At 35.7% G+C, this 12,918-nt stretch overlaps 1 protein-coding gene across 1 annotated transcript in view; it reads right to left on the reverse strand.

Annotated features, from left to right (window-relative positions):
- Positions 1-12,918, reverse strand: part of Mycbp2 (MYC binding protein 2) — a 209,237-nt gene that overhangs the window by 145,207 nt on the left and 51,112 nt on the right. Inside the window, 7 exon segments of the mRNA XM_027393984.2 lie at positions 5,703-5,804; positions 6,100-6,245; positions 7,164-7,368; positions 8,518-8,676; positions 10,200-10,364; positions 11,726-11,930; positions 12,646-12,722. Coding sequence (XP_027249785.2) covers positions 5,703-5,804; positions 6,100-6,245; positions 7,164-7,368; positions 8,518-8,676; positions 10,200-10,364; positions 11,726-11,930; positions 12,646-12,722 — 1,059 coding nt within the window.

Below are 12,918 nucleotides of genomic sequence, written 5' to 3' on the forward strand. Positions count from 1 at the left end.
AAAAAGAACACTGAACACAACTTATAGTAAGTTATATTACCCTTTTCTGACTTTGAGGTCTGATGGAGATACTTTTACCTAGAAAAATACAGCTACTAATTCATTAATTAGTCTCTCACTAAATTCAATCTTTTAAAAATCTTCTGGTATATAAACACAGACAGTACATCAGCAATCACCAGGAACATAAAGCTCCAAAACAGCACTGTATCACTGAAACAGTTTTCTCAGGTATATAACTCGATCATTTATTGATTCACAAAACATGGTTACTGCATAAGTAGTAGACACTAGGTTCCACAAATAATAATTATAAATGCATAAGACTGCAACAGGAAAACAGAAATGAAAACAACTTTATGATATTATACTAAGAGCAGTAAAAGAAGTCTGTGTGTCATTAAGGATAAAAAGTCCTACGGTTCAATTGGTTTGACTCAGAAAGGTTTTAAAAGATGTGGTGTTAACAAGAGAAATGAAACCAGAGTCATGGGTAATTAGTCTGTGTGCCTGGCATGATGGTACCCCTCTATAATTCCAGCACTTGGGAGGATCACAACTTCCAGTCCAATCTGAGTTACACAGTATGACCCTGGCTCAAAAAAAACATGCAATTTTTGATAGAATAAGCCTCCATTCTGCAGGTAACCAGAAATCCCTGAACTGTTTTCAATCAGCCAATGAAGTTATTCCAATTTAGGCTCTATTTGAGGGAACAGCTAGTAAATTAGAGAAGCTCTGCTTCAAGAATCACACAATCTAAGGGAGGGGGGGTGGTTACACACTGCCAAATAAGAAGTTATTGTATTATAGTATATTAAAAGGGGGATACTAGAAACACCAAATAAACACATCTAATAAAATAAATGGAGTACTACAGAGGTTTAGTGGCAGAAGGAAAAAAAGGAAGGGGATGCTAGAACCAGGAACACAGCCTGCAGGAGAGCACGGGCACTGAGATGAGGGCAATCAAGAGTCTCTGGACTTGAAACCTAGACGTGCCACTCGTCAGGACACTGCAGAACAACGAGTTTGGATAAAAGGGAAAGAATTCGGTGAAGAGCAGCTCAACAAGGCTTCTGCTGCAACACGAAAAAGAAGAGGTGATCTGAGCAAAGACGGGAACAGTGAGTCTCTTCAAGTAAAAAACTCAAAGCTACTGAGGAATTAAAAAGTCTAAACGAGTATAACTGACTGGCTTTTCAGTAGGAAGACAGTGACTAAAACAAGCTGGAGGTAATTAAAAATTTTGATATCTAATAGCTCCCACTGTTTTTGTGTATAAAGTGGATATATTTGGGGCCCATTCACAAGCAGGTAAAAGGAATGAAGAATAAATGACAGCATTAAATAAGACAAGATTTTCAGACAGCTATTAATAATATATAGCAATAATTTTAAAATTATTCTTGGGACTGGGGATACAGCTCTGCAGGCAAAGTGCCTGTCAGGTAAGCATGAGGACCCAAGCTCAAGTTCTCACAGCACATCATGAGGCAGGCATGCGCAAGGACATCTGTAACCCAGAAGAGTAAGGCGGAGCTAAGTGGACACCCAGAGCTCTCCAGCTAGGCAGCTAAGCTAAAAAGGCAAGTTCTAGATTCAAGGCGGAGAGTTACTGAGGAAGGCATCTCAACATTCACCTAGGGCCTTCACAAATGCTAACATGGACACATGCTCCTGCTCATACATACATGCACAGACACACACACACACACACACACACACACACACACACACACACACACAATCTCTCTCCCTCTCCCTGCTTCTGTCTCTGACTCTCTTTCTTTCTCTCTTCTGACTTAGAAACTATACTTCTTCCCATTTATCCTAAGGAAAAATTCTCTAAAAGTTCTAAAGAAATTTCAGCTCAGAGGTGCTTATTATAATTGCACCTCATTAATTGAGCCAAAAGTCTAAAAGTAACCCAGACAAAATTACAATTAATTTAAATACTATGGTATCACCTCAATGGAAGAGCATTCAGACATTAAATTGCAACTTAAGAAACTGTTTTGTGCTGTTTAAATAATTAAAGATGAAAATAGAATGTTGTAAATGTATATATAACAATAGGCTACTTTCCTAACTATACATATATGTGTGTGTGTGTGTGTGTGTGTGTGTGTGTGTGTGTATGTATGCCTATACTTTTTAAATGTATAGATATCTGCATAAAGTATATCTCAATTGAGAGAAATATGGAAATATCTGAAGTAGACTATTATCTTTATTAACATAATGAAAAGACTGCAGAGGGAAGAAAATGACCTATGAAATTATAAAAACTGTTCATAACAATAAGCAAATATATTAAAAATTCAATATATAAGCAGAAATATATAAAACTTGATTATAAAATGACAATGAAATAAGTGAAATTTGTAACTGAATCAAAGAATAGAGTCTAAATTCTTGTATTACTTCAATTATTTTTTAAGTGGTAAAGAGTTTTAAAAAATTAGAAAGCATTTTTAAAAGGAAAACAGACACCAATATGTATTGTAGGATAAAATCATCAAAAATAACTAAGCAAAATTATATATACAATTAAAAAAAATACCAAAATTCTGTTTCTATCTTTGATGAAAATCTTTTAACTGACACTTTCTAAATAGTTCATACATTTTAATTTTAAACGATAATTATGTGGCATTGGAATTTGAATACTGTATTTCAAGTATCAAATCAATCAAGCAATGGCTTTAGTGTCCTAACAATAGCAATACCAACTTGGCCACTTTGGAATTGTAGACTTTAATAAATTTATTTTTGTATTCTAATTTGTGACTAAACAATTTTTTTATATATCAAATTAGAATCTGTTTTATTCTGGTGAAGGAGTTGAGGATTTTTCTCTTTATCAGCATCAATATTTTACAACTAGAACCAAAATGTAAGAAAAGCAATTATGTCAGAGCCAGAGCTATGAAAGTATCCCTTTTTAAAAAATGGACTACTACCACTATAATTCAACAATCATTTAACCCTTAGCACCTGCTAGGCATTTTCACACATATCACCAATATACACTAACACAGTTACGTAGGCACAGCTGTCACCCCATTAAAGGTACGGAAGCAGGTTCAGGGAGGTTAACTTCCCAAGGTCTTATCTATATGGTAGCATAGCTAGGCTATCAGTGTAAATTATTATCCACCTGAGGTACCACCAAGAATGACAGAAGCTATCCAACAGCTAATGTCATAGAAAAAGTAGCTAGTTGTACCCAATAGGCTTTAATAGCTAAACTGATTAAATGGGCTTTAATACAGAGCTAAGTGCTGAAATGTTCATCAACTTTGAAACAACTAAGGCAGACTTAAAATATAATGAGGAAGACAAATGAGGAACATAACCAAACCCTTAAAGTACAAACATGAGTATACATCCATCACTAATGAACAAGCAAGAGTGGGAGCTGGAATATTAAATTTATGTCATCATGTTCTTGTATGAGAAAAGACAAACAAGCAATCTTCTCCAGCACTAAAACACTGACCACTAGCCCAGCAATAACTCAGATAGAGGACAATGATGGAACAAACTCTGAACCACACTGACCCAAAATACTGGCATACTAGTTTGGTATCACCAGAACCCCCTGAAAATCTTGTTAAAGAACTGTGGTGATATTTTGTTTATGATCTAACAAATAAAGCTTGGCTTAAAATCAGAGTGCAAAGTTAGCCACAGCCTCATAGAGGCCAGGCAGTGGTGGTACACACCTTTAATCCCAGCACTCTGGAGACAGAAGCAGATGGATTTCTGTTAGTTCAAGGCCACCATGAGGTACATGAAATTGAGCAAGTCTAAAAGAGAAACACAGCTCACACAAAGGTGACCTCAGCACTTGGGATCCCAGGCCTTTAATGCTAGCACTAGAGAGGAATATAAGGCAGGAGGAGACTGGAGCTGAGGGATTCTAAGGTTTGGTGGAGAGCAGTGCAATCTGAAGCAGTCAGAGGTCCAGTGGATCACCCCTTCAGTCTGTCTGAGCATTGGTAGAGGTTAGAACTCTCTCATGGCTGGCCACTTTTGCTTCTCTGATCTTCAGCTTTAACCCCAATATCTGTCTCTGCATTTTTATTATTAATACCAATTAGAATTCATGTTACAAAGAACATTTTGCTAGGCCCTAATATCCAAGTTTCAGATTCAGCAAGACAGGGGTAGGACCCAAGAACTGGTACCTCTGATAAGCGTCCATGTAATGATGGTCCCTTTGAGACCCATTACAGTAAGTGAAAGCTCTATTTTGGATAAAATCTATGAAATTATTGGGTTTTGTAAGTCACAGAATAAAAAGTGCTTAGTAAAGAGATAACAAAAATACTAATAAAAGAAATAAATTAGCATGTTAGAGACACAAATAACAGAATTTCAAATTTCTCAAACATTTATGAAATACGAATAAGAAGAGCACATGGATTAATCTTACCAAATTATTTTAAATACAATGACTTTATATGCATAAAGCCAAAGTGGAAATGTTCATTGAATCAGTCAACCCTGTTTATAAATTTCTGTAAACAATAATCTGTACATTCCAAAAGTAGAATAATAGATTTTTCAGGTACACCATTTAATTATTTATTGTACATCATAAAGAATAACTAAGAAAAAATGGACAATGATCCTGTACTTTCTTTTTTTTTGTTTTGTTTTGTTTTGTTTTTCCAGACAGGATTTCCCTGTGTAGCTTTGGAGGCTGTCCTGAAACTAGCTCTTGTAGACCAGGCTGGTCTTGAACTCACAAAGATCTGCCTGCCTCTGCCTCCCAAGTGCTGGGATTAAAGGTGTGTGGCACCACCACCTGTCTATCCTGTACTTTCTAAAAAGCATTTAAGATATACAATGTCAATAAATTCTTCTGATTAAGAATTTGCTTAATGCAACAATAAAAAAAAGACTTTTAAAATTTGTTATAATTATAAACAGAAAAGATTCGGTGGGAGAACAATTTTAGTATTATAATATTTATTTCTCCCTACTGGATATATGTTAAAATGTCATTTATATACAACTAGTATTAAATATTTTTCAGGCCAAGAAACTGTCCTAAACAATAAAGAAATGATATAAGCAATAACCTGTCTTTGCAAATAAACATGACATGTAACTCATTTTGTGTATATGTGTACAATCTTTTTGTTTAAAAAAAAAAAAGACACAAAAAAGCACAATAATGCATTGGACTGCAGGAAAGCATAAGGATATTATGTCAAATGACAATGATCATGACTGTCTAAGAGAGCAGAAATGAAAAGTCTAAGTTAAACTAAGTTTTGGCCCATGGAGTCCAAGTAAAGCATTGATCCTTAAATTTGTTATTGTTGTCACTAATGGTATTTATATTGTGCAATGGCACAATTCTTTTTTTTTTTTTTTTTTTTAAACAGTCTAACTGTAGAGAGGCTGCAGAATTTGTGGCAATCCTCCTGTCTTAACACTGGAGTACTGAAATTACAGGTATAAGCCATCATGGCACACATTTTATTGTGGATTAATGAGCACTCTACTGAATTAAATGTATAATTATGAGTGCAATATAAATGTACATGTAACCTTCATTTGCTACTGGGATGTTACGAACATTAAGAACATCTTATAAACTGAGGGTATTCTGTAAATGTTTTCATTGTCTGAGATAGGGTATGAGAGCTTCCCTACACCTTTTCTCTGTAGCTGCATCTTACCTCTTCCATCTTCTAGTCTGTGTCTTCTAATGACACGCTGTCGTTTTTCTTCTTGCCGTAACTGAAGATGTTCTTCAATATTGACCCCAGGTACAGGGACAGCTGGATAATTGGCCAACACAATAAAGGAGCACATATTACATAAGTATAGAACAGTTACACCTATACGAAATTCAATAGAATAAAAGCAAAAAAACAACCTAACCTCAACTTTTTTGTAAGAATTCTTCACAAAAAAAGAAAAAAGAATTCTTATCATTAAAAAAAAAAAAGACATGGTCATGTCAGTTACCAACAGCAACACTGCATATATTAGCCGTTACTTTTTGTTTTTAACATGTCTATAATAGAAAATATTTAAACTATAAAATTACTGCAACATAATAAGATAAATTACCTAGGAGGAGGTCTAAAGGTATCATTTCTTTCACTGCATCAAGAATCCCTCTTTGTCTTGCCTCCTGCCCATCCAATTCTCTTGCACAAGCCTTGCAGCACCCACACACAGCACAGCCAGACTCTCCTGAACCACAGCCACAGATCCTGTGTGGAAGGAAGCAAACAAACAGCAGGGTTAACTGAAATTATTCTGATCTTTCAACAGTATTTTCTATAACCACCTTTCCATTGATTTTAAAGAAGTAGGAATTTTTTAAAAAATAATAAAAGAATGTGTTACTGTTCTAGTGAGTATAACTAACACATTCTACACAAAATCCAAGCAAATCCCACTTGTGTCTAATTACCTATTAATGTACTGTCTTGCGTAACTTTCCTCAGTAAGTGCCAACAGTTTCAGCACTAAGAGTTAGGATGGGCTGGTGGCTAGCAAACATGAATCAACTCTGTCTCCAGGGTGACTACAGCAGGGTGTTAGCAGCCTTCAGTGTTCAGGCCTCTTATCAGCATCATATACATCTCTCCCTCCTCATGCTTGATAAACTGTCATGTCCTAAGTTTGTCTTTCCACTGTAACTAACGACCTAATCATCTGCTGCATCTTTGTCACTTCAAACTAATTGAACCACATAATGTGTTTATCACAAAAGAAAGCCAAAATGACTCCCACAAGTTGGATAGGATGTGAAGTGAAGAATTTCTTGGTAACACTCTTCATAGATTTAGACAGAGAATGTATATTTCTACTCAAGCATCCTATATATCTGATAATTCTACTTAGAAATATCAATTACACGTGGCATTTAAAACCTTAGGAAAAATACAAATAAGCCCTAGACTTGAAAAAAATATGACTTGACTTTAAATAAAGACTTCAATGAATCAAATGAAATGAATAGCAGAAAATAATGTTTAGGGTTGTGTGTGTAGTTCAGTGGTATTATGTCTGAAGCCCTGGGTTTGAACCCAAGACCTGCCCCCCACCAACACATAAGACAGGGATGAGCACTCTGAATGACAGCGGGGCGTGCTTACTCTCTCGAGTGGGAAGTGCTGCCTTACCCTCCGGGGACCCGGTCAGGACGCCCACTGCTGACACAGCTGGCTCCGTAGCCTGTGCAGTCCCCACACACCGTGCACACCATGCACTGCTCCAGCTTCCACTTATGCATGCCTGGAGGACACATCATGGACTTCTCGTCTTTCTCATCTAGTTCTTCTTCCAGGTCTTCATCCATGGCTGTTGCCATATTTTCAACTCCAAACCCTTTTGACAGATCAATTTATAATTTTACATGGGTTATTTCCATGTCTGAAAATAGCTATTTCCCAACTTAAGAACATACATGAAACCCTGCTGCAATCAAAGTGATTATTTACTCACTTTAGCTATTAATCCTCATCAAATTTATTCACTTATGTCTTACCTACAGCATACAACCTAAAGCACAGCCACTCAAGGTACCTAACGTCTGATCAGGAAATCAGCTCAGGGCTGCCGAGGTGGCTAAGCCATTAAAAGGCTAGGCTCACACAACTGAGCAAGTGTCCTTGTGGTACGATAAGGCATCCTTTGGGTATATGAACAGGAGTGGAATAGCTGGGTCTTGAGACAGCTTGAGTCCCAATATTCTGAAAAACTGTCACCAGCAATGGAGGAGTGTTCCCCTTGGTCTACATTCTCGCCAGTGTAAGCTGTCACTTGTGTTATTGACCTTAGCCATTCTGACAGGTGTGTAAGATGGAGTCTTAAGAGACCTTTTGATTTGCATTTCCCTGATGTCTAAGAATGTTCAAAGTTTCTTTAAGTGCTTCTTGGCCATTTGAGATTCCTCTTTAGGTAGTATACATGATTAAACAAGGAGGGTAATATGTGTTGATAGGCTCCTGCCTAAAAGTAGCTAAAACTGAAGATAACCATTTGAGAAATCTGCTTTCCATGAATAAGCTAGTCATAAAAATATTAAATCAAAGAATTTCTACTATTACTTTATGTATATTTTTAAAATATTAAACAGGTGGGAACATCTCATCCTCAAAAACTAAAAATATTATTTTTGCAGTGATAGACTTTTATCAATAGTTATTATCAAATAAAAATGTAAGGGTTTTTAAATGTACAAGAAATCAAAGAGTCGTTCATTTAAGTGTTTTTAATTGTTACTTATGTGAGTTTTGCCTGCACGTGTATATATGTACCAGGGTGTCAGACTCCTGGAACTGCAGTTACAGATGGTGTGAGCTACCACATGATTTCGGAGACAGAACCTAGGTCCTCTGAAGGAGCAGCAGGTGCTCTTCACTGTTGAGCCATCTCTCAGGTCATTCATTTTTGAAAGAGTAAGATTCTTCACTATGTTCTAAAAAGCTAACGAAATGACAACATAGGTCTTAATATCTAAAACTTAAATCCTACCTTTCCCTCCTTGGTTCATAGCACCAGTGTCTCGTCCACACTGTCCTTTATTATTTACACCGAATGTCCAAACCTCTCCATTCTTCATTAAAACACAAGTGTGAGCTTTACCCATTGCTACCTGAGTTACAAAATGGCCTTTCAAGTCAGACACCAAGCCTAGAAAAAAGACGCAAAATTAACCAAAACAACAAAAAACACTTCTGTACCTAGAAGAACAACTTTGAATGCAGAAGTTACTTTCTTGGGAAAAATAATTCACCAAAATGGGGAACAAGTGACTGGTAGATAATCATCAAATTAAAACAACATTAAGTAAAGTAGAGACAAATATTTCCTGTAACATTATTTCCAGCTAACTTCTGCCTGCTTTCTCTAAGTGCCAATCAATACCTTTGAAGAGTACTCAAAAGGGCCAGCCCCTCTCAACTTTCGACTGCAGGCACAAATAAGTCATGAACCTTTATCTGCTTAGACCTGCCTCAGCAAAAACAATAGTAAAACACTTACAATAGTCTAATGAACAGTGTTGTTGTTATAAACCTGTAAGATGTTACATAACAGTAGTAGTACTTACTGTAAAATCGCATGCTTATTATTTACATCCTGAACACCCATTCAAGTGCACACGTGTGTTTATGATGCACACGGGTAGGTCAGAAGACAACTTGTGGGAGATGGTTCTCTCCTCTCATCACCTGAGTCCTGAAGACTGACTCAGGTTGCCAAGCTTAGCAGTAATTGCCTTGTCCTGCTGAGTCATCTCACCAGCAATGAAAAGAAAGCTAACACTCTCCTTCATGATCCACCCCAGGGTTTCCTCAAGTTCCCTATGTTACTGTCAGGATGCTTCACATCCATTTGCCACCCTTATTACTTGTTGTTTGCAATCATTTTAAAATTACAAAAGCATGCTTAACCTTAATAAGTAATAACAGTAACAACTACAAAGAGTAAGTTTTCTAGGATATATTAAAAACATTTCCAAAATTAAGGCAGTTATTTCAGTTGTAAAACTTCCTAATTTTAGTATGTAGCACGCTTGAAAAAATAGGTAAAATAAGTATTTTATGGAACAAAGTTTGATACTAATACTAGATGATTATTCTCTGAGTTCTTACATTTTCTAGGTTCTGTGCAGAACATTCCTTAAATGTTCTTACAGACTTACAAAAAGTAAGCTATGAAACAGATACTATACATATACAGCCTCGTTTTAAGGCGGGAGGAACAAAAAGAAAACTCTGGAAGCTAAGTAAATGTTACCCAAATAAAACCATCTAGTCACAAGTCTGTCTATAGCCACTGAACAATACCCACTATCACAAATAAATCTTCTCTGACAGCAAAAAGGAAGGTAGACATTGTCTGGTCCATCCAAACCCTTACATGTCAATGCTCAATTTCTATCATCATTTTAGCATGCAACAGTTCTACTATGTATCGTTTTAAAACTATTAATGTGCTATCCCAAAAGTCTGATCCACTCTAACAATTTCAGCCCACTGAGAATCCAGATGTGACCACATTAAGTTAGCACTTCTATTACCTGTGTATGTAGAGAAAACATGCTACAAATGTTAATTTTCTAGACACATCTGTGTTACATCCAGTGATTCATACTAAAACCTTTTTTTTTTTTTTTGCCTAAAAGTAAAGTGATTGTTAAGTTTTTAACTTACTTGAACTATCAGAATAAATAGCGTCTTTCCCAAACATGTATAGTTCTCCATCTTTAGAAATGACAGAGCTACTTCCATTATTGCAGGCTGTGTACACTACAGTCTTTCCTTCCATTTTAATAATCTTTTTAGGTTTATAGGGTTTTGACTGTCGTCTGCTCTTAGCTAGAAAGAACAAATGGAATGAATGTAAGGTATCTCTATGCAAGTAACAACAATGAATTATATATAAAACCAAAGACAATGAACAATTTGTTTACCTTTTTGATACATTTCAGTCTCAGAAAGGCCTGGGCTTAGCACCATGCAGCACTAATCAGGAACTTGCTAGCCTCTTGCAGTCAACTCATATTTAGACTATCACTGACAGTGAAATTCCCAAAAGGTAACAATAGTTTCCAATAAACTTCTGGGAGTTTCCACCTCTAGATTAGGTTTTATATTATCCACACAACTGCCACAACACACATACCATCCTAACCCCTCCCCCAACATATACTTATATTACCTTGTTTTTACATCTGTTCATAATTATTGTGTGCTGTTATATTAGATAGATCCTGGAAACAAAGTTTCTTATCCATCTAATAGATATTAAATAGCTGTACCAAGTCAATGTGACTATAAAGAAAGATGATACATATATGAAAAAGAAGAAATAAAATAGAAATATGGGTGATTAAAAAACACACCATTCTCAAATATTCTAGCATCAAAATAAGCCAAAGATGGAAAACATCAGCTAGCTGTTCATCTGGCTAATCAATTTCCTGCATGCTTTCAGAATAAAACCATATTGTTACGCTATAGTTTAAAAACCCACAATGGCTTTCATATGACAGGTAACTAGTTTACATGAATGCTCTCTAAATGTTCCGATTTCTAGGCTTTTTAAAAGGCTATTCTCAAGGTTACTTTAATTTTCAATTCATTTTCCATTATGTATTGACTTTAAAAAACTAATCTCTGTGAGGTGTTACTCCAAGGAGTATGAAAAGTTATTTGAGAAAGATGATTCCTTGAAGAAGGATCTAAACAGAAAAAAATATTAGATCAAATTGTTTTTTTTTATTGCAGAGCAAATGATTTCTTCATAGAGAAATTCCACAAACACTAATCTACAGCTAACACTTATAAAGAAAGTTACATAAGGTTTATCTTCCTTTTGAAATACATATTCCTTGCCACATTTTGAGTTTTTTAAGTAGTCTACTAGAATAATTAAATGAAAAGAGAATCACCAACAACCTATTCGCAGATGAACAGCCATCTATCCATAAAGATGAACATTCACTCACAAGAACTGTGAGACAGACACCATTTTTCCTTGATGCGTGTGTGTGCGCACATGCACACACACACACACACACACACACACACACACACACACACACACACACACACACACACACTCAAATTCGCTGCCAAGGCCAGTGTTGAACATGCGCATACACACAAGCTGCCGAGGCCAGGCTACTGAAAAGACTACATTAATGCTCACTACGTGCCAGCTCTCTGGAACTTACTGGACTCTCCGTCTTCTCCTTTACTTGCAGATCCTGTAAAGAACACACTTCCGTCCTCTGCAACTAAAAGGGCGTGTGAGCCATCATGTCCAACGGAGAAGTGCACGATCTTGGGAGATTTGGTAATTGGTAATTCTACCCATTTTCCTGCTGAAGGACCACCTTGTTTGATTCCAAGACTCTGGTACTTGCCAGTGTAATATATCTTATATGATATAAAGAAAAGAAAAGGAAAGAAAAGGAAACCAAATATTAGACTGCCTTTTGGCATAGTGTACCAGGTTTCACAAGTAAGAAAGTAAAAGCTTCCATATTTTACTGAAATGTAACAGTTTTTATGCTATTCAAATTTCATGACCTGAGGGAGACAGAAATTGACCCACTCAAGTTTACTTTTCATGTGTATTCTGAATAGTTACAGTTTTTACATTTCCATAATTATACTCACAGGAGGAAATGTACAAGATTTATTAAAGCTACATTTAAATTTTCAGAATTTCCTTAGCTATTATTTACATTTATTAGACAAAAACGAAACTTCAATCTATATAGGCTAACTTATACAACGTATAAGTTAATTAAACATGTTTCCATGTTATCTAAAACATGTATTAGACATTAGAACATTTAGAAATTTGTGATATCTCATATCAGAATAAACATAAAATACAAACTTAAACTAATTCAAAATTAAAGGAATCCATAATTAAATACTTGTGAAATTTTAACTCTTAAAGTTTACAAATTTTTAGGGTCTTAAATGTTGCTACTCTTTCAAAATATTATTTTTAACATTAATAAAATTTTACAATGTAAAAAACTGACAATATTTAAATATGTAAACTATCTGAATTGTATAACAATTTGTACTCTCTCCAAGCAGAAAAAATTTCATTTTTGAAACAAAATAAGTAATTTACCTTTCCATTTGCTGTTTTCATTAGTGCAAACTCTCGTCCTGCACCAAGTAGCGCTGACTCCTCATCAAATCCTGTACCTTTGATAAAACAAGACTGTTAAATAGGATTGCATTTCTAACTTAAGCATTTCCAAGTACACCATGCGCTCTATCCAATAACTTCAGTCAATTCAACTATACTGTTAAAAATAAAAACAGTTTGGGCACACAGGTTGAGGCTGGAGGGCACTAGCTTGGGAACATGCTGGGTGGCCCAGCAACACTGTTACAAAAT

Source organism: Cricetulus griseus (assembly GCF_003668045.3).
Source record: "Cricetulus griseus strain 17A/GY chromosome 1 unlocalized genomic scaffold, alternate assembly CriGri-PICRH-1.0 chr1_1, whole genome shotgun sequence".
Taxonomy (NCBI): Eukaryota; Metazoa; Chordata; class Mammalia; order Rodentia; family Cricetidae; genus Cricetulus; species Cricetulus griseus.